Here is a 24,751-nt window from a genome sequence, read left to right as displayed (position 1 = left end):
TATCTTCTATAACAGTGGTGGGCAAATTTTGACCCTGGGGCTGCCACTGCCCAGTTAATGTGGCCCATTGTCTAATTTCATATGACTACGGGGGGGGGCAGGACAGGAAAAAGTAGGTGGCAGAAATAAAATGAGTGAAAAAGATTTTATTTGAGATATGTAGCCCACTGTGAAACAAAAATATTTAGGTGTTTTGTTAAAATAAAAATAATCAAATTTAAACAACACAACACAGAACAACATAGCAAAATCAGCAACAGTCAACATGTTTTGACAAAATTAGAATTAATAAATTACAATCAATAAAATCAAGGAAGTCATTGAAACAATTATTGAGTTTTAAATGAGAAACTAATATTCTTCCAAGCAAATAATATTCTACTAAAAACCTAAAATAGTAGGTCGACATTGTCTGGTGCCTAAAATGTAGTAGCAGCGGCATCAGGTGCATACTGCAGAGGGCATTCTAGAATTTGTGTGTCACCACTGACAAGACCCTTTCTCTGGTTGCCAGAAAATGGATGTACTCAGGAGGTGGAATAAGTTAATGATCTGTGAGATATAAAATGATGTGTATGCTTGCATTGATCAGTCCTAAGAGTCCAGTGATTTATTTGCATAGATGAAGAGGTAAATTAACTACTAGACACTTAATACAAGCACTCAACTTATAAACATTGAAGAGATAAACCAAAGACAACACATTGAATTTGCACTCTGACTAGTCTGAATAACTGGTTGTCAATTAGATCTTTATAACTTTATGGTTGTATGCCAGTGCAATTAGTCCTCTGTGTTGAGAGCTTCGCTATGTTACACCAGTAAGCTCATTCACACACCTCATCCTTAACCTCTCTTACACAAAGCAAGTTCTTAGCCAAAATCAGTGACTGAAGGAGCATCAGTTCTATCAGTGTCAGGACACCTGAGGCATATTCTCAGTGTGTTGTTGTATATAGCATCTTGTGTAATGTGCTTGTGTAACGCACACTCAAGATACACAGCATTGATGAGAAACAGCTTTCCTGACTGCATCGGGATTTTAAAAAGGAAGTGTGAATGAGGGTAGCTAAAAGTTGTGTATAAAGAAGGAAGTAACTGAGAAATCAAACAACAGAAACCAAGAGGTTGTGGGTGTTAGCTCTTCCTTGCTCTTGCTCTTCCACATCCCATTTTCTCCTTTAGTTAAGACTAAGGTATTTGAAGCTGAACACAATTACAATAAATTGGCCCCAAGTACTGAAATATCATCCCCACCAACTAGGCACCAGCCAAACGTGTTGCGCAAAACATAGACAATTATTTTCTGCTTCAGTCAGCTTTTCTTTCATGACCTCACCTTTTAAAATCCTGACTCCACCCTTGAGAAAAAAGAGCACTTCTCATTCTATAACTGTGTTCCTGCCTGTTACTATTTAATTGGCTGGAAGTACAGAACTGTTTGCAGATCCCAGCTCTTGCTCTTAGGCATTTTTTCTCTCTTTTCATTCTCTTCTGCATGAACCACATTTGTACAGGACACACATACACAAAATGAGAGCTGGTTCAAACGTGCTTCAAAGTGCCACGTATGAAAGTAGCTTTGGAGACTTTGGTCCTAGAGCTCTGTGAGGAGCTCAGAATCCAGGGCCAGCCCACCCATGAGGCTGGGTGAAGCAGTTGCCTCAGGCGGCAGGCTGGGGACAGCTGGGAGAGGTGACAGATCTGGGGTCCCCAGGACAACACCACTCCCTGCCTCCTGAACTTGTCTCTCCCTGCTGCAGCCATTGTGAAAACAGGGTGCTGGACTAAATGGGCCAATGGCCTGATGCAGCAGTCTCTTCTTATGTTCTTAAATAAATTATTCAGACCAGAACGAATGCTTTGTTGTATATTTTTGCATTAATTAGATTATTTTCACTCCACTTGTCATTTTACCTACCAATAAAGCATGGCATGTTTTTATTAGCCCAGCCGGTTCCGTTTTAGTCAGGGGCAACTTAACAATTGGTGGCGCTGGCTGCCCATGTGCATCTCTGTTTGTGTCAAACAATATAGTCAGACATCGTCTTGGATGAGCATCGCAGTGCAAAACGGATGCTCGTGGAGAAGGATGTCTGCCTTCACAGCACACGTTGGAGGCTAATGACGCACACAGATTTCTCTGGGTCACTAGGTGTCTGCTGCCAGGAGGACAAAAAAAAGGCTGAGATAGTTTCAGTGGTGTTTGTTCCTGAAGCATGTTTCTTGGAAATGTGAAGAAGATGCAAGTGGAATCGCCTGCTCAAAAAGATAAAAAACATCAAGTGTGTTCGTGGTTGTTTTTTTAATATGTAGAGCAGGCTTCTTTTAAAAGTGTGTCAGTAGAATCAGTCTCCAGCTATTTTTAACAGCCTCTGAAAGCTTATCAGGCAGATACAGTTAATCCATTAAAGGATTTCCAGGTATTCATAGCTTAATAAGTGAGCATGATGGAATTTAACCAATAGAAGATTGCTTTTACTTTGTGTACACTGTAGCAAAAATCTCCATATTTTAATGACTTCTGAGAATCAGGTTCATGTCGTGGGTGACAATATTAAAGGGTTATGATTAAATAGGTTTACTATACTTAAGATGTATTTTTAACTGGAAACATTGTCTTCAGTACTAAAATACATTTTCTTCCCTCCCCCTCACTACCTACTTTCCATTCTCACAAGATGCTAAATGGGGTCTAACTCACAGGAGGAAAAGAAGATTGTAAATAAGTTGAGTGGATTCTTTGCATCTGTCTTCATTCACTATGGAAGAGGTAGGGCAGATACCTTTTCCTGAACAAACTCCCTCAGGAAGGGAGCCTGACGAATGGAAGCAGACCGTGGTGACAAGAAGTTTTTAATGTTTGATGTTTTATGATGTTTTCAATATTCTATTGGGAGCCGCCCAGAGTGGCTGGGGAAACCCAGCCAGATGGGTGGGGTATAAATAATAAATTATTATTATTATATTATTATTACAAAATTCTAGGCCTCACTGACAAATTTAAAACTAACAGATTGCTGGGTCCTGATGGCATCCCCCCAAGAGTTGTTAAATAAATGAGTTGTAAAATTGCTGGACTTCTAACAAACTATGTAACTTATCCCTAAGATCAGCCTCCATACCTGAGGACTGGAGAGCCCAGAAGGTAATGTAGCCATTGGTCTGAAAAAGGTTCCCAAACCCAGCTCTACAATGCCACCTTTTCCAGGCCACCTGTGCTGTGTTGTTCAGCTATGACTTTAACAGTTTACAGCCTTGAACAATTTCTCCTGGTTAACTAAATCATCATGGGTTCAGATGGAGTGTACTGTTGGACGATAAGTAGATTTGAACAAAACCAAACAAATATGATTTTGTTATTATGACATTTCTATACTGCCCTTCATCCAAAGATTACAGGGTGGTTTACAACATAAAAACACAAAAACACATACCATAATGACAAACAAACAACAATAACCCCCACGTCACACACAGTTTAAAAGGCCATACGTTTAATTAGCCAAAGGCCTGGGAGAAGAGGAAAGGTTTCGCCTAGCACCTAAAGATATGCAGCGAAGGCACCAGGTGAGTCTCCCTGGGGAGAGCATTCCATAAACACGGAGCCACTGCAGAAAAGGCCCATTTTTGTGTTCCCACCCTCTGAACCTATCGTCTCAGATAATGATTGCTGGGTCCATATTGCTTCATATGGGGAGAGGTGGTCCTTGAGGTATTGCGGTCCTGAGGTGTTTAAGGCTTTATAGGTCAAAACCAGCACTTTGAATTGGGCTCAGAAATTAATTGGCAGCCAGTGCAGTCTGCTCAAAAATCTGCCTTGCCTCTGGCTGCTGAACTCTGCACTACCTGAAGTTTCCAAACTGTCTTCAGGGACAGCTCCACATATAATGTGCTGCAGTAATCTAGCATAGAGGTTGCCAGAGCATAGATGACAGAAGTTAGCTGAAGCTGGTGGAAGGCACTCTGCGCCACTGAGGCCAGCTGATCCTCAAGCGACGGCAATGGATCACTGCAGGCCCAGTTCCCTACACGTAGGAAACATTTGCAGTTGAGTCCTTTGTGATGTGATAGTGAGTTCTGATTAGTACTCCCATTTCACATGGAGATATTCTTTCCCTGTTGCACATGCAGCGGCAAAATATACTGATGAGCCCCAGCACTGTGGAGATCATGCTTAGGGAGAGGATAAAGGAACAAGTATTTCAGGGCTCCAGATCCTAAGCTGGGTGCCATTTTTATGTTATTCTTAAACTCGTGATACAGTAATTGCTGTTTTATATAACAGTCATGCCCCTTAGAATGATAGCCCTAAAATGTTATAAAAGTTGTGTTGTTGAGAGAGAAGAAGCCTTGTTTATTTTTAGCCTAAGGATAAAATACCACCATTTGGTAAAATTTATGTTTTGTTTGATGACATATGTGCAATGCAACAAGGAATTAAAAACTTTACTATCTGAATATTTTTGGATTCTTAACTAGGGTAGGGCAGGGGGAGAAACCTCTGGCTGGACACTCGTGGTCATAGCTGATGCCCAACAGGTTCTCCCCTTGTGACTAGAGCTTCTATTAAAAGTTGTTGACTCCTCCGGCCAGAAGTTACCAGCTTAGTCATAATGATTGTGTTCCATAATTTGATTAACCATTACTGAGAAAGAGGTATTTGTTATTTCTTATGGCATGAAAAAGGGACACGGGTGGCGCTGTGGGTTAAACCACAGAGCCCGGGACTTGCCGATCAAGGGTTTGAATCCCCATGACAGGGTGAGCTCCGGTTGCTCGGTCCCTGCTCCTGCCAACCTAGTAGTTCGAAAGCATGTCAAAGTGCAAGTAGATAAATAGGTACCGCTCTGGCAGGAAGGTAAACGGTGTTTCCGTGCGCTGCTCTGGTTCGCCAGAAGCAGCTTAGTCATGCTGGCCACATGACCCAGAAGCTGTACGCCAGCCCCCTCGGCCAATAAAGCGAGATGAGTGCCGCAACCCCAGAGTCGGTCACGACTGGACCTAATGGTCAGGGGTCCCTTTACCTTTACCTATGGCATGAAAATACAACTGAGGAAGCCAATTTGATATTTATGTTGTAAATTTGTGGGTAGCTCTACAATCGCATACTCAAATCACACTGGCTGATGAGCTATAGGATTTGCATCAGCAGGTACACCCTCACTATAATGACGTTTAGGGAGCAAGTTCAGGATTTTCCAAATGGTGGGCTTCTTCTCCCATCCTGGGCTGAGGGCATAGGATATGGCAGCCATTCTGCTGGTGTAGAGGTATTCTGTCTCCCCACCTGCTCCCAGTGTAACTGGTGTTCTGGGTTGTTCGGTAACCCTTTTATTAGAATAAGTGGAACACAAGCATGCTTAATGGGGTGGGATTGTGCTGTTTGTGTTTTTTATATACATTAGCAAGTTTATTTTAGAGCCATATAAAATTTTACACTTGTATGAATATAGTTTTATAGGGTTACATTTATTATTACGGGCTGGAGCAGAACAACTCTAGGCTTTTATATCCAGGTTTTTCATTACATTTCTGTCCAGTGTTATTCGAGCAATAAACAGCCTGTTTTGTAGGCTTTCAAATAAGGTGAGCAGAAGGGTTTTATACACACACACATAGGTGCCCCAATACATTACTTCTCAATTTCTACATTTATTCCACAAGTACTGAATAAAGTCGCATATTTTCCTACAACATTTCCAGTATTTATCGCTGACATTTCCAGAAGAGTGTTGAAAGCCGATACCTGTATTATACCATTGGACAACCTTTTTGCAGCAAAGAAGCTATAGCTCAGTGGCAGAGCACATATCTTAGATGAAAGTCTTGGATGAATTCCCTGGCATCTCCAGATAAGACTGGGATTGGGAAAGATCTTGTATAAAGCTGTAAAACTATACTGCCAGTCAGTATACTACAGTTAGATGGTTCAATATTCCCTGAGGGTATAGGGCAGTATATAAAATCAATCAATCAATAGTCTGAATCTCTATATGGCTGCCTCCTTGTTTATCCAGAGGCTCCTCATTCAAAACCTGTTAACTAATTTAGTAAATTATACACAGGTTCTTGTTTCTGCTTAATAAATAGCACCATGCATTGAGCTCATTAAGTCATTCAAGGAGGACTTGGTTTTCAGCCAGCTTTGGAATATGCTTTGTGTGGCGCCATTTAACCCTGCATTTCTGAGGACTGACTATGCTTGTGGAGATTGATAGGAGCTAGATACCAACAGCATCAGGAGGCCCACAGGCTATTCTGTTGGTGCTATAAATGTATGAGAGAATTCCTGGATGTCAAGATGCAGGGGTAAGCATTCTTCGGTGAGAAAGCCCTAGCAGAGATTTAAAGTCACAAAACATGAAACAAAGAAAAGAATGGAAACGTAGGCCATTTTAGACCTTTATAATATACCGTTCCAAGTGAGCACCAAAATGTCCCCTTAAATAGTTTCTTTCCAAACTTTCCCTCTTACCCCAGTATAGGAAAATACCACGTTTGGTAAGTTAAAAAATGGTTTACTTACAAACTCTACAAATATCAGATTCATGTGCTTCAGAATAGTTGCACAGGCAGTAAAACACAGCTTAGCTGCAAAGGGATGAAAGTTCCTAAATTATTGGTATAGGACGGTGGTTCTCAATTAGGGGTCTGGGGACCCCTGGTGGTCTGTGGAATGTACCCAAGGGGTCCACCACCCCATTCCTTGCCTCCCTCCAACTATTTTTTTTGCATGGTGATATCACAAATGTTATGGTCTGTTTTAGCGCTGTGTGATTTTTCAATATATTGGCCAAAATTGGTTTTGAAATCACACCATGTTAACGATTTTGACCTGGCAATACGCAGCAATATATCACTCCTCTTGTGAGGGAGAACAGGGCAGCCGATTTCAATGCACTGCTGATCTCAGCTGATAATGCTGCTGATCTGGGCTGCCTTCCCTCATGCTGAAGGAGACCAGGGTAGCTGATCGCTCTCACTTCATGGCACCGTGTTAGTACCTTCCCTTGGCACTGAGACAGAGCAGCTTTTCCTCTCCTCCTACCCATCTGAACTCTGTGGCTGCTTCTTCCCTCATCCCCACACCTGATCTTATCATCATCATCATCATCATCATCATCATCATCTCCAATTTCAGACATTGTGATATATTGCAATATCGCGATGTTTAACCGCTGATACATCACAATGTTGAAAGACAGATATCGCTCAGCCCTAGTTTTTTTAGTATACCTAAAATCCTTTGCTTATTAGGTGCTACCCCGCATTTTGTTCCAAAAATTGTTTTGCAGAGGTAACTACCATAGAGATAATTTTTTCAAAAGTAGGGGGTCCATGGCTTGGCTTTTGAAAAAGAGGGAGTCCTCAGTAATTAGCTAATTGGGAACTACTGGTGTAGGAACTTGAGTGGCTTGTGAGAGCCATGCTGTTGAGCTGGTTGTTCCAACCAGCTCAAACCTCTTCGCACGCTGAGCTTCTCAGGTAAAAAGGAGAGGTGGAACAAATTACGTAGAAATTGATTATTTAGTTCCATGGAGAGGGGAAGTGGACATAGCTAAGCCTGGCAGGACAGCTTACTCTATAGTATTAACCCCTTCATGTGTTAATTAGACTTAAGCATGTTGTTTATATGCAGAGGGTTATTCCACATACTCCAGCTGAACAACTTTGAGAGTACCACTGAGCATGTGCAGAGAGACTTTTACTCACCGCTGATTATTTTGAGACCAAACACATCTGGGATTAAGAGATCACAGGCTTCCGCTGTCTGGAGCTTCAGTATGTCAAGCAAAAGCTCATGAGCAAAATTTAATTGTCCATTATACCAAAACCTAACCCACATTCTACTCTGCTGGCATGCACTGACAATTGACCATGCAGAAAGTTACCGTGAGGTTTTTTTTTAACTCACTCCTTGCCTCAGCTTGCAACGCTTATAAAACAAGGAATTTCATGATTCAGTTGCCTTGTTTCCATCAGTCCTGACATAAGACATCTTTGGGAAAAGGAAGAGGGAAACTTATTGGTTGTCTGAATCAGACACAGAGCCCAGGAGAATTCCGTCTTCAAGAGCCATTAGCAAAGCTTTGCTTAAAGCTGCCTTAAAGCTTTGCTTGGAGCTGTCTTGTGGTTACTGTTGACTACTACTCAAATGCTAATTGTGCTTTCTGGCTCATTTGCAACTTGAATGGGTATTTTGCCTTTTTTTGTGATGGCTAGAATTACCTGCTACTTATGCTCTGAAACAGCAACTGAACTGGCAAACTGGTATCCCAGGCTTCATATAAAGGGAACCCTGATAAGGAACAGTAAACCAAATAATCTGGTGTCCCTCTCTCTTTGTTCAGGTGGTCTCCTGCCTTCTCTAGTGAAATTCGAAGCACAAAGCTGCTTTCAGGCAACATGGCTCAGTAGCTCACTTGACTTTCCTACCCTTGTCACAGTTAATGGGATTTGTGACATCATCCGATGTTTATTTCTTGACTCCTCTTTCCCGACCCCACCCTTCTGTAATAAACATATATTCAGGAAACCCAGGAGCTTGACACCCCAACATCACAGGTGTTCTAAGACAACTTACACATGCCACACATGTACGAATGAGCCATTAAAATACAAGTACTGTTAGCTGCATATTTGTTATGTTCAGCTATAATACTAAAAAGCTTTTATTTACCTGTTGGTTGTTACAATTTAAATGGTATGTTAGTTATTTCGCAGTCCGAAGCATGCACCTTGACAAAAAAAGTATTGGAATAAATATGTAAGGGGTAGATCTTACATTTTCGGGATATACAGTACATATAAAACAGAGGCTCAGCTCACATGCACACACCATCCATTTAAAGCATTTGGCTGTTCCTAATGAATCCTGGGAATGATACTTTACTCCTTTCAAAGTTTCAGTTCCCAGCACCATTAACAAATTACGGTTCCAATTATTATTTGAGGGAAGCCATGTGTGTTAAATGTGCATTAAATGAATGGTTTAGATGGGAGAGGCGCTTTGAGAAAGTGAGAGGAAGGATAAGGTGGTAAGCTGAAGAGTGACAGTCACTTTAACACCATGCTGGTTATGCACCTGTGTGTTCAGTATGGAGCTAGGAACCAATAACTAGCATTGCATTACAGACTGTGTTTGGTGGAACTTATCCCCCCCCATATATATTACTTTTCACATGGGTGGACCTACATAAACATGGACTATGACTGATAATAATCCATCTGGGAGTGGGAAGAAAGATGAGCTACTGGAACCCTGTTGTATAAGTGGTTCTTCACGAAAACACCTTTGACACACTTCCAGTGTCGGATTGCCAAAACATGTTATGCTCCCACTTTTGTTTCGGCGGCATGGTTTCTATATTGGAAGTGAATTCTGTGTCTACACATGCAGGATTTATCAGCAGTCACATGGTGGGGGATTTCAACTCTACAGCAGCCTAGACGCCAGTTATCCTGTTTAATTTTATAGACACCATTGGACACAGGGGGTTGGGGTTTGTGGTTTTTTTTTTTGCACCTACCCATGCATGTCTTTTAAGACAAGCAGATAAATGCCATTGGCTACAAATAACGTTCAGATAACATTCAAATTCATACTGAGGTTAACATTAAAAAGGGTTGTTGCAGTGCATTAAGCTGCAGCACAATGCCACCTAGTGGCAATAGTCTTTAATAAAACGTTGCAAATATGCAGTTCAATACAGTGGTACCTTTGCTTACGTACTTAATTTGTTCCGGAGGTCCGTTCTTAACCTGAAACTGTTCTTAACCTGAAGCTCCACTTTAGCAAATGGAGCCTCCTGCTGCTGCCGCACCACCAGAGCATTATTTCTGTTCTCATCCTGAAGCAAAGTTCTTAACCCGAGGTAATATTTATAGATTAGCGGAGTCTGTAACCTGAAGCGTATGTAACCCAAGGTACCACTGTAATTTATTCATGGTTTTGTAAGACATGAAGATAATATTATCTGAATAAAGCACTGTGTATCAAAAAACTGACTGAATCATTTAAGATTTTGAGTTTGGGGGTCTCTGGTAATGTATCCTAGAAGTAAAGTGTCGTTTGAGATGCAGATTTAACCACAAGTACAGCTGTTTTTGCAGTTACACTGTACACAGTTTTAGTTTGTACAGACAACACACACTGAGACCATCTTGCTGCTGGGGCTCAACCCTACCTTAAAAGCTATATGCTCTGTTTGGGGTCAGGACTAATACTAATAGTGGGAGGCATCTAAATAAACCGGTGTGGCTGCATAAGGAGCTTAAAGATGAGCTGAGATGTAAGAAGGGTGTGTATAAGAAATGGAAGGGGAAATCACAGAGGAGGAATATACACGAGTAGCCAACAGTTGCAGGGTGAATGTGAGGAGGACTAAAGCTCAGAATGAGCTCAGGCTTGCAAGAGAGGTTAAGAAGAATGTTTCTTTGGCTATGTTTGAAGCAAGAGGAAGAAAAAGCAAATCGTCTGCATGGAGAAGATAGAGAAATGCTATTGGATAGAATTGCTCAACACCCACTTTGCCTCTATCTTCACCCAAAAGGAAAGCAATGCCCAATCTGGTGATAACATAATAAATTATGTAAATTGGGAGCTGCAGCCCAAGATAGGAAAAGAGATAGTAAGGGAACACCTAACTACTTTAAATGAATTCAGATCTCCCAAGGTCTGATGAGCTGCACCCAAGGGTACACTAAAGGAGCTTGCAGATGTAATCTCAGAGCCTGTCTATAATCTTTAATAATTCCTGAACAGGTGAGGTCCCTGCAGACTGGAGGCAGACACAATGTCCCCATCTTCAAAAGGGTGGGGGGAGAAGACTCGGGTGACTACCGACCAGTAAGCTTGGCATCGATACCAGGAAAGGTCCTAGAACAGATAATTCCGCCTTCACCGGATGTGCTTGGTCTCACTTGTCCTCTTGTGTCCCAGATAGGATTGTCATTTGCCACCATTATTCCGGCAAGATACAGGGCAGGGTGGGGCAGTTGGTGGACTTTTTTTTTTAATCCGGTTCTGAAGTGACTTAAAAGCAATCCATAAGGGATCTATTGCAGCCTAACAGGGTGGCCCCTCTGGACTTTGCTACGCACGTGCACATACAAATGAAATTTGTAAATCTGTCTACCCAGAGCTTAAATACCCTTTCAAACACATGCATCTGGAGAGGATCCCTAACGGGCGGCAACCCTAGCCCAGGCGTGAAGAAGTCAGGCTACGATTGTGAGATTGTTACAGGAGGAGAGTGAGTGCTTTTCACGGAAACTCGGGCCTGCCAACGCGTCCCACAGAATTGGGAGGGACCCCAAGAGTCATCTAGTCCACCCCCTTGCCATGCAGGAACCCTGCCCACAGCTGTCCAGGGGTGGACTCGAACCAGCACCAACCTCCTGGTTGTGACCCACTGCGCCACTGATGGAGTAATTTAGAGCAAGAGAGTCAGAAGGTAGGGCTAAATTCTGGCTTGAATAGCCTGGACACGGCCGCCATATTGACTCTTGCGCGCCCACAACCAGATGAGTCACCGCCCCTCCTCCTCCTCCCTCCCCATGGCCCCACCCTCTTATGCTCCTGCCCTCCAGGTGACGTCGCAGGCGTGCGTGCGTGACGCCACCAAGCCGCGGCAAACGAGAAGACGCCACCGGCCTAGAAAGGCCCCCCCGCCTCACCCGGAAGCGGAGAGGAAGAGAGCGAGCGCTGCTCGGCGGAACCTGAGGTGGGGCTATAAAATAGACTCGCCCTCCCCTCCCCTCCGCTCCTCTTCTTCTAGCCCGGCGGTGCTGTCGCAGGAGGCGGTCGAGTCCACCTGAGACTGCGGGGGTGGAGAGAGAGGAAAGAGAGAGACACGGCGTCTTTTTTTTCTTCCCCGCCTTTTAATAAGCCGCGCGCGAGTCTTGAGCAGCATCCATGGCAGCGGACAAAGGCGGAGGTGAGGACAAAGCAGGCGCGGGCTGCCTCGGCTGTTTACGAGGCTACTTGTTCTTCCTCAGGCGGAGGGGGGGGGGGAAAGGGAGAATAACCTCCTTTGGGTGGTCGTGGCGGAATGATCCCCCTTTCAGCCGCGGTTCCTCTGCCCTCATTGGATGGGGCGGGAGGGGTGCAGCGTGTACCTCCGCGCGGTTCTGGAATGTAGGGCCGGCGGGCGGGATGAGGCGTCGCCTTCTCAGGAGCGGGGATGCGAGGGGCAGCTTCGCCTAGTGGTCGCTGCCGCCTGGGGAAGAGGCTCAAGTTGCGGCTTATATCCCGCCTCCTCTTCCCCAGCCCACAAGGGGAGCAAACAACAACTAAAACATGAGGGGGCCCAACCTGACAGTTGAGGTTCCTGCATTGCAGGCGGGGGTTGGACTAGACGACCCTCTGTGGTTCTGTACTGTTACAGAGGGTCCCTGCTGTGTGGCCTAATGGTTAGAGTGTTGGAGTACAGCCTTGGGAGGACAAATGCCTCACTCGGCCACAAAGCTCTCTGGGGTGAGGTTGGAGGCCTAGCCTACCTCGCCGGGTTGTTGACAGGATGAAACGGAGAGGAGGGGCACCGTGCGCACCACCTTGAGGTCCTTGGAGGGTAAAGGTGGCATGTAAACGTAGTAAATAAAACAGAAATGAATGAAAGAGCTCCTTGTGAGAGGGTGCTGGCAGGTGCGCTTGATTGCATTTATATCCTGCTTTTCTTCCACTATGGATGTTCAGGGGGCAACTGAAAGGGCTTCTCAGGCCCATACTCCAAAAGAACCTGCTGCCGGGGGCTATGCTGCTGCCCCTTCCCAGAGAAGTTGTGTCAGCTGGTGGTCAGCAGCTGTTTCTGATACAGTGGTACCTTGGGTTCCATACGCTTCAGGTTACAGACTCTGTTAACCCAGAAATAGTACCTCGGGTTAAGAACTTTGCTTCAGGATGAGAACAGAAATTGTGCGGTGGTGGTGGCACGGCGGCAGCAATGGGAGGCCCCATTAGCTAAAGTGGTGCTTCAGGTTAAGAACAGTTTCAGGTTAAGAATGGATCTCCGGAACGAATTAAGTACCGTATTTTTCGCACCATAGGGCGCACCGGATCATAGGGCGCACCCAGTTTTTAGGGGGGGGGAATCAAGAAAAAAAAAATTCCCCCCCCCCAGCCCCAAAGAGCAGCGTACAAGCTGCGCACAACCTCTCTCTGCCGGAGGGGTTGCGCGCGGCTATGGCACAAGCCAAGGCAGCGAGCAGGATGGATCCCGCTCGCTGTTTTGGCTCCCCCTTTAGCCCCGTGCAGCTTTTCCCTCCCGGGAGAGGCTGCGTGGGGCTAAAGACTCCATAGCCCCGTGCAGCCTCTCTTTGCCGGGAGACGCTGCGCAGGGCTTTCCTGGGAGGTGGGGGGATTCACCCACCTCCCGCAAAACTGGCAGAAGCCACGCAACTCCTTTAAAGAGATCGCGGCTTCCCCTGGCTTTTCTGGGAGGTGGAAGAAGGGACTGATGCGGCCAGTCAGTCCCTTCTCCCTCCTGTGGAAAAGCCCGCAAGAGCGCACTGAGCTTGTGTGCAGCTCTTGGGGGCTTTTCCCGCCTGCCTCCCCCCCTGCATTCGCTCCATAGGACGCACACACATTTTCCCTTGCTTTTTAGGAGGGGAAATGTGCGTCCTATGGTGCGAAAAATACAGTACTTAACCCGAGGTACCACTGTACATATATATATGTATGTGTGTGTGTATAAAACATGTTTGTTTTGAACTGCATTGCATATCGAATTATGGTTGGTTTGTTTTTCGATTCATATGCTCTTGTGTTTTGTATATATTGTATTGGTAGAAATCTCATTTGCTCATTTTTAATTATTATCATGAGCTGCTTTGAGCTCAGTGTTGCTGGGAAAGCAGCATGCGGGCATTCAATCAAATCAATACAAAACAAAACATGCCCTGGGAGTTTCCCTGTACATCCTCTGTGCAGTGCAGCACTCTTCTACCTTGGGGGGCAATAATGTAAGGAACACAATGAATTAGCCTGGGCTCCAATGCTCTTTCTCTTGTGGCTAGTCAGCTCTCTATCTGAACTGATAAACGTGCCTGAGAATCCTCTGACAGTGCAGTGAGGTCAGTCCCTAGACCCAGTTTGAGGACTCGGTTGAGGTAGTGACAAGATGTAATAGGGAACAGGGTATTCTGGCAGGTGCCATCTTCCAGAGCTATTGTGCTATAATAAAACAATCATTTATTTTTTTAAAAAAACTACTAATAGCAAAACAGCCTCTGGGAAACCAGTGCAATGGCATCAAAACCAGTGAAATGGCATCAACATGGGGAATCAAATACTGTATTTTATTTATGCCCCAGGTTTCATCACCAAAAGATCCACGAAAAGGTACAATATAGTAAGAAGAGGCTTGGGATTCTAGCTTTTTTCCTGCAGGTGAAAGAGATAGAGCTGCAGATGGAATGGGACTGGCCAGTATACAGAAGCAGCTGTTTCAATGATCTATAATAGAGAGAAGAGTTCTCTGTGACCACACAGTTCAAACAACTTTCAAAACAATAACATATTGATCTGGCACCTACAGGCTGGCATAAGAGGAATTTAGACAAGTTTTCTTAAAGCCTGGATACAACCACAGTTACACCACTATTTGATATGCAATGTGGTAACACAGAGGAGAGCCTCAGCTTAAGTATGCAAGTAGGTCCCAACTAGGATTTGGGAGTAGGTGGTCCCTTAGATATTCACATCCTAAAACTTTTAGGTCTGTAAAGGCCAAAACCAGGGTTTTGTATTTGAAGCTAATGAAGCTGGTATAATATCAGTAAACAAAAATAAAATAAAATTGCTAATATGCTTTCCATCAGTTGGAAGTGTCAGAACACTTCAAAGGCAGACCCAAATAGAACACATTGAAGTAATCTAATCTGGTTGTGACCAAGGAATGTGTAATAGAAGCCAGAATGGCCTTTTTCATCAGAGTTCAGCCTAAACTGGGCAAAAACGCTTTAAAGGTGAACTTGGATTTTCTTGTGGACTTTGTAAGGGAAGAAATGTCAGACTTCACTTTTTATTAGAACTCTGAGGTCCACGAACTCAAGTCTTTTGCAAAATACAGGCTCAGGTGTATGCATGTGTGCTAGGAATTAAGGAACAGGGTTCCTCTTTGCACATGTCGAAACAAAATAAAATGCCTTCCAGTAGCACCTTAAAAGGTAAAGGTACCCCTGCCCGTACGGGCCAGTCTTGACAGACTCTGGGGTTGTGCGCCCATCTCACTTAAGAGGCCAGGGGCCAGCGCTGTCCGGAGACACTTCCGGGTCACATGGCCAGTGTGACATTGCTGCTCTGGCGAGCCAGAGCTGCACACGGAAACGCCGTTTACCTTCCCGCTGGTAAGCGGTCCCTATTTATCTACTTGCACCCGGAGGTGCTTTCGAACTGCTAGGTTGGCAGGCGCTGGGACCGAGCAGCGGGAGCGCACCCCGCAGCAGGGATTCGAACCGCCGACCTTTCGATCAGCAAGTCCTAGGCGCTGAGGCTTTAACCCACAGCGCCACCTGTGTCCCTTAGTAGCACCTTAGAGACCAGCTAAGTTTGTTATTGGTATGAGCTTTCATGTGCATGCACACTGTTTCAGAATACAGTAACAAACCTAGTTGGTCTCTAAGGTAGTACTGGAAGGAATTTTTTTATTTTGTTTCGACTACAGCAGACCAACACGGCTACCTACCTGTAACATAGATCTTTGCACATGCTTACTCCAGAAATTTGTGATCCCTACCAGAACCAAGCTGACAAGTGCTTTCACTTAGGGAAAACTGGGAGTGTATTTCTAAGTTTTCCCTTTTTCAGCAGTCTATTGCAAATAGCTTTTTAGTTGTTTCGGCTGTTGATGTGTTGGGAGTTCGATATACTTCTCATCTTAACTGCAAATCACCCATACATCTCCCAGCAAATCTGATCTACATTCCACCAAACCCTTCTGTAAGGTGCCAAGCAAGCCGCACTGTTTACCCACATACTTAAGTTTCTCATTGACTTATTTATTTCAACCTGCTGTTCTTAATGACATATACCTGAACCTTTAAAAGCAAGGATTCAAAATTACAGAATTCAGTATTCTCTCAGAAAAAAAATATGCTTGGAGCACGAGCAAGAACACAATATGATTTAAGCTTTTCTTAGAATGGTTTGAAACTATGCTTGGAGTTAGCTGTTGTTTGAAACACTTGTGTTGCAGATCAGGGAGCAGAAAAGCATGAAGCAGCAGGCACATCATCTGGGATTACTGATCAAGAGAAGGAGCTCTCAAACAGTGCTCTGCAAGCATTCATGGTAAGGCAATTCTTGAGGTAGCAAATATGTATGTCATACACATGTAGTGTGATAGATAGTTTTTGGAAGCACAGTGTTTCCCATAGCAAGCAAAGTGTGGAGCTGGTATGATTTTGAGGAGCAGCTTATTTCACATCATAGGCACTGCTTCTTGTAAAGAATAAATTCAGACATCCCAAAAGGTATAGAATACCTCCAGCCTTCAGTCTGATGTTTTTGCAGGGGAAATGCAATTTGATAGATCTTTCCACTCTATCAATCCTTTTAATATTTTGGTTTCTGCATAGTTCAGGCTGCTAGCTAGGCAAATATTTCCCACTGAGGTAGGAAAAGGAGACGGGCGGAGGGATTGCACACATGACTTGTTCCAGATTGGAAAATGTGACATCTGCCTGTGCTCCTCTGTAAATTAGAAGCAGTGTTTTGGAATTCTAAGCTGGGTTTTGATTTTTAAAATGTGTCTATTTAAACATTGCCTTTTCAAATGTGATCCTTGCAGGCTGGCAACTACGAAGCTTGTCTACAACACCTTAGCTGCTTGCAAGAAATTAACAAGGATGATTACAAAATAGTTTTGAACATGGCAGTAGCAGAGTTCTGTAAAAGTAATCAGACGACAACTGACAACTTGAAACAAACACTTAATCAGCTGAAAAACCAGGTATTGCTTGCTTGTTTGTTGTTTCCGCCCTCTTTTTTGTAAAGGGTTCCTTGTGATTTGCACAAATATTTCTCGTCCCTCCATAATCCTGCAAAAAGTCATTTCCAAAAGGCAATGGAATCTTGAAGACCAGAGTAGATACTGCAGGAAGTTCTTTCTGTTCTTATTTCTGTTTGTAAGTAAACTATCATCTTGTATTTGGAGTGCTTTGGGAAATGGCAATAGCAAGTTACATTTTCACGTAGACCAGTCTGTAGCACATACTGATTTAACAGTGCTTTTTTTTTATTTGGTCATAAATGGAGGAGTGGGTAAAAAAAAAAGGGCTGTGTTTTTATCCCCCAGGTTCATTCAGCTGTTGAGGAAATGGATGGATTAGATGATGTTGAAAACAGCATGCTTTACTACAATCAAGCTGTTATTTTGTACCATCTTCGGCAGTATACTGAAGCGATAATAGTTGGAGAGAAGCTTTATCAATTCATAGAACCTTTTGGTAAGTTGACAGAGGTAAAAGGCTCCTGGTCCTAGTCTCCCCTATCTCAGATTTCATGCAACTTTTGCTTGAGAAAGCTAATTTGTATTCATTATATTTAAAATTACATATCTAGTCAAGAAAATAGTTCAAAACCAATTAAACAAATTTTTCTCTTATGCATATAACAATAGTATAATCACAGGAGCAAATATGTAGCTGCCTGTGTTCAGATACATCTTCGTATGCACAACTTCAGAAGTTTGCAGAAGCTGCTGTCTAATTATGTGCACTTGTATGACTAGCTTTAAACTGAAAGCATTAACAAAGTCAAGTATTTAAAGCAGAAAAGTATTGTGGTGGTTGGTTTTCATAAGTAATCCTTAATGTAAATGTGAAAATCACCTGCATTTGGGACAGGTTTAGTATCCTTGAACTAGTTTTAGCAAACACTATCAAGGAAAGGACTAAATGTTTGTCATTTTGTCTTCTAGAGGAGAGATTTGCCCAGGCAGTGTGCTTCCTGCTTGTAGACTTATACCTGCTGACTTGCCAAGCTGAAAAAGCCTTGCATCTGCTTGCTGTATTGGAAAAAATGATTTTACAAGGTGGCAACAACAAAAATGGGAAAAATGAGGTAGGTCTAGGAGAATATAGAGGAAATGTAGTAATTTAAGAATACTTGTCAAGATAAACTTTAATTGGCCTTTTGAAACGATGGTGGAATTTCATATAGTTTGGATTTTTCTCTCTCTTCCTTCTCCTTCTGCGATGAGGCTACATTTTAATATTTTAATGTTCCATTATTTTAATGTTGTATTTTATTTTTGTTTTTTAAGTTGTAATCATTCATCTTGTTTTTATTATTGCTTGTAAGCCGCTCTGAGCCCGGCCTTGGCTGGGGAGGGCAGGGTATAAATAAAAAAATTATTATTATTATTATTATTATTATTATTATTATTATTATTTGGAACTGTTCACATTAATCAATAAAATTATTTTTAACAGCATGGGAATCCTTTATTGTAGCCAAACTGCTTTCTGGTGGCCTCTTAACAATTTGTGTTTTGTTTTATTTTCACACAGGTGTTTCTTTTGAGAGTCACAGCTGCCATCTCATAGGCTTTTCTCTGTGACTGTTTTTGTGGCAATGCCTTCATTAGGTTGATTAGGGTTGGAGGGCTACTCCTTCATGAGATGCTTCAGGAATTAGGAACTATGTGTCATGTAACACCCATAACCATCTGCTTTAAAATCTGACAATTGTTTCCTCTCTCAATTTGTGATCAGACAGGTAATAACACTAGTAAGGAAACTTCCAATCACAAAGCTGAAAGTGGAACCCTGACAGAAGCTGCTAAGTCTAAAATTCATCAGGTAAGACTAAATATAGGGCTTTTTTATTCTATATGACACTTTAGAAGGTACTACATGCTGTTTTGCATTTTTCAAGTGACCCAAGGCTAGGACATATGTGTAATTATTTCCATTCCACAGTCACTCCAATGTATATAACTGTAAGAGTAGCTTTGTTGTGTACTGGCCTGTGTTAGATACAGCTCACAGCAACTATTTTTTTCTGGCAAACATTGTGCTCAATCTAGTCACTCTGATTGTGGAAATAGTTGCTGTCCTTCGTTATCAATATCCATGTGCGGGTCAGTTCACAGCAAGTTTCTCTGCATAATTATGTACCCAGAAGGTATTATTATGTGGACAAAATAGGCAGCCACTTAGATGTGTGAATTAGTCTTTAGTTTCAGTATTTCAAATCGTTATGCCTATTTTGCAAGCATATAATACAGTTCTAACCTTTTGCTTTGTATATCCTTTACTAATGAACTATAAAGTGTAGTATGGATTTTCTGATGACCGTTAAACAATGTTGGTGGGCTATTTTAATTAGCAATTTAGTTTAGTACACAATTCCTCAACTGTGTTAAGGCTTCAATTTATCTTCAAATATTCAATTTTGAACATAAACATGTTTTAACCTTTGTTCAGCAAATTGTGTATCATGCCATGTCACTGTATATTGTTCCCCAAATACAATAATTAATTTCTGAGTAGCTGTCGTAGTTTTATTTCAGTTTCATGAGGTCACTTATTCATTAACAGTATAAGGTGCGAGCCTATATTCAGATGAAGTCTCTGAAAGCATGCAAGAGGGAGATAAAGTCGGTTATGAACACCGCTGGAAATGTAAGTAACCATAACTGTTGGTTTAAGTCACATGTTTGTATTTTTAAAGAATCATTCATTCATCATAGCATTTGATGGACAGATCGTAATGTGGAAGGGATACATTGAAAATAAAGATTCTCTTTTAGGATTTGAGAAAATGACATAGTTGGGACTTCTAGAGTCCCAACCTGATTCTGGATTGTTAATGATATAACTATTCATCTAGTTTATACATCTGTGATAGGACTTGGCAGTTTAAGATAACATAGCTTTATAGGTGATGATTGATTTTGTAGATTCTAATGTTTCATTTAAAGATTTGAACTTGTACTCGGTTGGGTTTTAGCAGCAGAATAAGAGTTCTAAAAGCCCCCCCATCACATTTCTTCAAAGAGGTCAGTGCCCCAAATACCTTCCGTCCCAGTTCTTCCATTACTACCAGCCAAGAAGGGGTCGGGGCACCAATACAGGACTGGTCTCCTGGTGCCATTGTCACTGCCGCTTAGCAGGGCAGAGCAACAACAAGGTTGGGTGGTATGAGTAAACCAATGAGAGCACCTGATTGGCTCAGCTGTCCACCCTGCCTTGCAGCCTCCCTGCCTTTGCTTGGGGGGACATGACCTTGCCGCTGTCTCTCCCCACTGGCTGCTCTTGCTTCCAGCTTGACTTCCCTGCACTTCTGAATTCCTTTGGAGTAAGTTTCTCTATTGTAGCTATTTCTCTTAGGCAGCCTCTCAATTTTATGACTCCCTGCTTATGTCAGCAGTCCTTCAGGCCACACTGCAAGTCCTGCTTGGACTGGTAAGTGGTGGCTTTCTGGCTGATGGATGTGCAGTCACTTCTGAGCATACTGTTTCTCTCATGTAGATAACTGGAGTATCCAACCACACTAAATTTCTCCCTTCAAAGTACGAGTAACCATGGATATTGTTCTCTTTACAGTCTGCTCCTTCTCTCTTTCTGAAAAGCAATTTTGAGTATTTAAGAGGCAATTATCGGAAAGCAGTAAAGCTGCTGAACAGCTCAAACATCGCAGAACATCCGGGATTTATGAAAACAGGTACCTTAAACTTACATGTTTGCAAAAACGGGGCTTCATTTCACATTTTAATTCCCTTGCCTTGAATTGGTGTAAAATGCTTGTGTGGACAGGAGTATCTCTAGTAGATTTCTTCCTATATACATAAAAATGCAAGGCTGTCATCACACAGCCCCCATTGGAAAATTTGCATAAACTCATAGGAGGGGAGCAAAAGAGAGTGCGGGTTTTAAAATGGCAGTTTTGAACAACAGCAGAGGTTTCAATAAAGCAGGACTAGAAGGATACAAAGGTGCTATGAGGAAATGAGGGCATTGGCGAGCAAAATGAGCAGCGGAGGCAGTCCCTGTGGGCCTTTAAAAAAAAAAAAGGCCAGAATTTCATTTATTTATTTTTTTCTTAGGTGAATGCTTACGGTGCATGTTCTGGAATAACCTTGGGTGCATCCATTTTGCTATGGGGAAACACAACTTGGGAATTTTCTATTTCAAAAAGGCCTTGCAGGAGAATGACAATGCCTGTGCACAGCTTGGAACAGGTGGCTCCGACACAGGTAAGGTCGACTAGTAATAAAACATGCTGCAGCATTAGCAAATTGTATTTTTATGTGCCTATAATATAAGCATGAAATGGCTCCCTCCCACAATTGAAATACATCAGTATTGAAAAACTACTTAATATGTGACTTCTTAATATGTAGAATTGTATTTTCCAACCTATTTTTCCAGCTAGACCACATAATGCAAAAAGCAGAGCCTCAGTTCTTCCAAATGTTTAAATAGTAATCAATTTAGTGCATCACCTAAATTTATAGAGGAGGTAGCCAGACTTTATATGTATTTTAAGTACCAGATAGACTCTCTACAAGAACTGCATGAGAAGGAAAGTGGGAGGGTGCATTCATTGGCCTCGCCTCTGTCATATCTCTGGTGGTCATTCTACTGTTGCACATGCATAGAATCATAGAGTTGGAAGAGACCACAAGGGCCATCGAGTCCAACCCCCTGCCAAGCAAGCTGCTCCCTAATGTTTTGAGCCTTTGTCTAAAGTTCTCCCTCCAGCAATCCTGCTTACCATAAGCGAATAACTTTGAGAGATGCAAAACTAATACGTATAGAGTGCACAAAGATATATTGGGTTCCTTGAGTTGCAAAATTGTCATGGCATGAAGAATTGACCACATTAGTGCAGCCTCAACTCAAATAAAAAAGAGGGTTTTTTTGGGAGGGGGGAGAATTTGACTTGGTCTTAAGTGACAGGATTCAGATCCCTACTTTTGCTATGAAGTAATTTGTGTGTCCAAGTGCAAGTCACTTGTTAAAATATGCTTATCTATGTCATGAAGAGGTTAGTGGCCATGGTAAAGCAGTGATTATATTAATTCTAGTTTTGGTAAGCTCCAGTGTGACTTGTCTTTGGATACAGGTTAATTAACCTGTTCCTTTTCCAGCAGTGTCCTTTTTGCACTGAATGTTGTCTGATTCTTTTTCACAGGTAAAAAGTTCTCAGGACGACCAATGTGCACCTTGTTGACTAACAAGCGTTATGAGTTGCTGTATAACTGCGGCATTCAGCTCTTGCATATTGGGAGACCGCTAGCTGCTTTTGAATGCCTGATAGAAGCCGTCCAAGTTTATCATTCGAACCCTCGTCTCTGGCTGAGGATAGCCGAATGCTGCATAGCTGCCAATAAAGGAGTAAGATGAACCCCACAGATTTTTTTCCTAATCAGAAATAGTTTAATAGCACATACATACAAAAATGCAGTTCTGGGAGTTTAATGTTTTTTTAATCCTGCAGTCATTTGTTAAGTTCACAGTATTCTCAGCTGCTTAATTATCTTTGTGGAACAACCTGGAAATCCTAGTGAGGAGCCAGGTTTTTAAATACTCTGGGAAACTATTAAAGAGAGTTATCACCATTTTCTTCAGGTTGTTGAAAGGAGCCATTTTTGATTATAGGAAAACAACTGCACTTCCATTTTGTTCCTTGTGAGCCTCTTTGGTTGATTTGCATCGTCTGCATATTTCAGTTTTCTGATTTTAGAAACAGCTTCTGTGTTGTGTTGTATGGTGTGCTAGGCTTGGTTTGGACATAATTCTGGACAATTGCTTACCATTACATCCATGAGCAGCAGCAGCAGAGTTTAGTATCACATGGTTCTCTCTTCACCTTGCATACCCATGAAGAGATTATAAGCTTCCACTTTTAAGCTGACCAGTTACTCTTTATATCCGAACTATGGGAATGATGGTTTGCTAATATGCAAGGATCACAGGCTAAGGTTTGGTGTGTTTGAACAAACCATAGTTTAACCTAGTTTCAGTTTCCGAAACTTAGTTTAAATGCAGAAGTGTAAGCATTTAATATTGCAGCAGTGGTGGAAGAGAGGGAAGTGGAAAGTTGACGAGCCAGCTTGTGCCCACAACACTGAAACGTAGTTTAACAGGATGTTGGTGTTAATGCCCAATTAGGTGGGTGTTTAAATCAGAGTGGTTGAATTTGGTCGGTGAGCTAGCAATCAATCCTGGAATAATCTTTGTATTATTCAGGTTTAGATTCTGTGTCTGCAGAGTTGGCTTTCTGAAAGTGGGCAGAGACCATCTACTGAGTTGCAGCCTGACCTAAAATGGTTCACAACAGCAGTACTACCACCATACAGTAGCAAATAATAATTAAGAACAGGGGGGGGTTAACACTTTTGGTTTTGAGAGATGGAGTATTATTCATGCTTCATCTCTGAAATGTAGCATGAGGTCAGGGAGAAGCAGAAGGGCCTTTGCCATATCCTCCAGCTTAAAGCTTGTGGGTGTAATAGTGGTGTGCTGTTGTTTTTTTCTGCTCTGGTTTCTGTTGGCTGCCTGCATTCATTCAGCAAGCATAGAGCTAAAACAAATCACAGGCTCCCTCCCATGGCCGGCTCATGGAGAAGGTGGAGATCAAGACTGTTGGACCCTGATTAAGGTGGGACCCCAAATATATGTTGAGACTAAAAGTGGCTAGCTGGTGTATATCATATTTCCACCTAGTTAATATAGTGTTTCAGACCTATTAAAAACAAATATTTTCTAATAACACAATGGAAACCATTCAGCATGCTCAAAAGAGCCTGGTAGAATGATGGCGATATAGGAATACAACTTAACACCTTGAGTTGAATCAGGCTGGTGGTGCAAGTGCAAACAAGAGTTTTATGGGCTTTTATCTTTTTCTTTAAAAAGAGACTTAGATTTCCAGGCAGGAAAGGACATTGTTTGCTCTTCCTGGGGCCATGTTAAATTGGTTTGGGACTGCTGCTGCTTGCGTGAGTGTTGGGAAGACCACTCCCTCTCCTGCCAACTCCATCCGGCCTAGGGGGCGGGGCCTGCACTCACCGCCACAGCATAAGAGGCCTGAGAGAGGCCTCCGGGACACGGCGGCTGCTGCTGCTGCTGCTGCTTGCGTGAGTGTTGGGAGGACCGCTCCCTTTTCTGCCAACTCCATCCGGCCTAGGGGGCGGGGCCTGCACTCACCGCCACAGCATAAGAGGCCTGAGAGAGGCCTCCGGGACACGGCGGCTGCTGCTGCTTGCGTGAGTGTTGGGAGGACCGCTCCCTCTCCTGCCAACTCCATCCGGCCTAGGGGGCGGGGCCTGCACTACCACTACAGTTTAGAGGCCTGAGCAGCTACCAGCAGCAATGGACAAAATGGTTTTAAATGTTTTAATCGCTTTTAATTTGCAGCATTTTAAATGGTGGTTGTTGTTTTTTAGAATATTATACTATTTCATTATTTTATTTTTGCTTGGGGTGGGATAAGCACTGAGTCAGCACTATTGTTCCTTGCTTTGTTTTGTTTTGTTTTGTTCTGTTTTGTTTTATTATTATTATTATTCTGTTAAATTATTATATAGTTTGTATTTTGCCTTTTAAGGGGAGGGGTCATGGCTGCCTGGGAGTGGGCCTCAGCCAATAGATTGGGTGGGGCAGGTTCCACAGGGGGGGATGTATTGGGACACCCGATCTCAGTGATCACGGGCAGGAGGAGGAGTTATGCTAAGACCAGACCATGTCATTACCGAGGAGGCAGGTTTAGTCGTTGTTTGAGGACTATCCCTGC

General features: G+C 42.8%; 1 protein-coding gene and 1 long non-coding RNA gene across 6 annotated transcripts in view; one reads left to right on the top strand and one right to left on the bottom strand.

The window, feature by feature from the left end:
- The window catches only part of CNOT10 (CCR4-NOT transcription complex subunit 10), a 43,690-nt gene that overhangs the window by 4,510 nt on the left and 14,429 nt on the right, over nucleotides 1-24,751 (top strand). For 2 of the 5 annotated variants that reach the window (XM_081883238.1, XM_081883237.1), the window contains exons 2-10: nucleotides 16,200-16,294; nucleotides 16,794-16,955; nucleotides 17,301-17,451; nucleotides 17,925-18,067; nucleotides 18,721-18,807; nucleotides 19,549-19,632; nucleotides 20,557-20,674; nucleotides 21,057-21,206; nucleotides 22,148-22,350. In XM_081883238.1, coding sequence (XP_081739364.1) covers nucleotides 16,200-16,294; nucleotides 16,794-16,955; nucleotides 17,301-17,451; nucleotides 17,925-18,067; nucleotides 18,721-18,807; nucleotides 19,549-19,632; nucleotides 20,557-20,674; nucleotides 21,057-21,206; nucleotides 22,148-22,350 — 1,193 coding nt within the window. Of the gene's footprint in view, nucleotides 1-11,736; nucleotides 11,943-12,166; nucleotides 12,585-14,253; nucleotides 14,345-16,199; nucleotides 16,295-16,793; nucleotides 16,956-17,300; nucleotides 17,452-17,924; nucleotides 18,068-18,720; nucleotides 18,808-19,548; nucleotides 19,633-20,556; nucleotides 20,675-21,056; nucleotides 21,207-22,147; nucleotides 22,351-24,751 lie in introns of those variants that run through there. The other 3 variants (XM_081883239.1, XM_081883240.1, XM_081883241.1) reach the window with 3 other exon arrangements.
- On the bottom strand, nucleotides 5,667-11,608 carry LOC309353865. The gene is made up of 3 exons (XR_014162091.1): nucleotides 11,401-11,608; nucleotides 8,684-8,741; nucleotides 5,667-6,261 (listed from the first exon to the last, which is right to left on the bottom strand). It is a non-coding gene; the product is annotated as an uncharacterized lncRNA (long non-coding RNA).

The sequence above is a fragment of the Podarcis melisellensis genome (assembly GCF_964234715.1).
Source record: "Podarcis melisellensis genome assembly, chromosome: 12".
Taxonomy (NCBI): domain Eukaryota; kingdom Metazoa; phylum Chordata; class Lepidosauria; order Squamata; family Lacertidae; genus Podarcis; species Podarcis melisellensis.
This window is presented reverse-complemented; position numbering and strand designations above follow the sequence as displayed.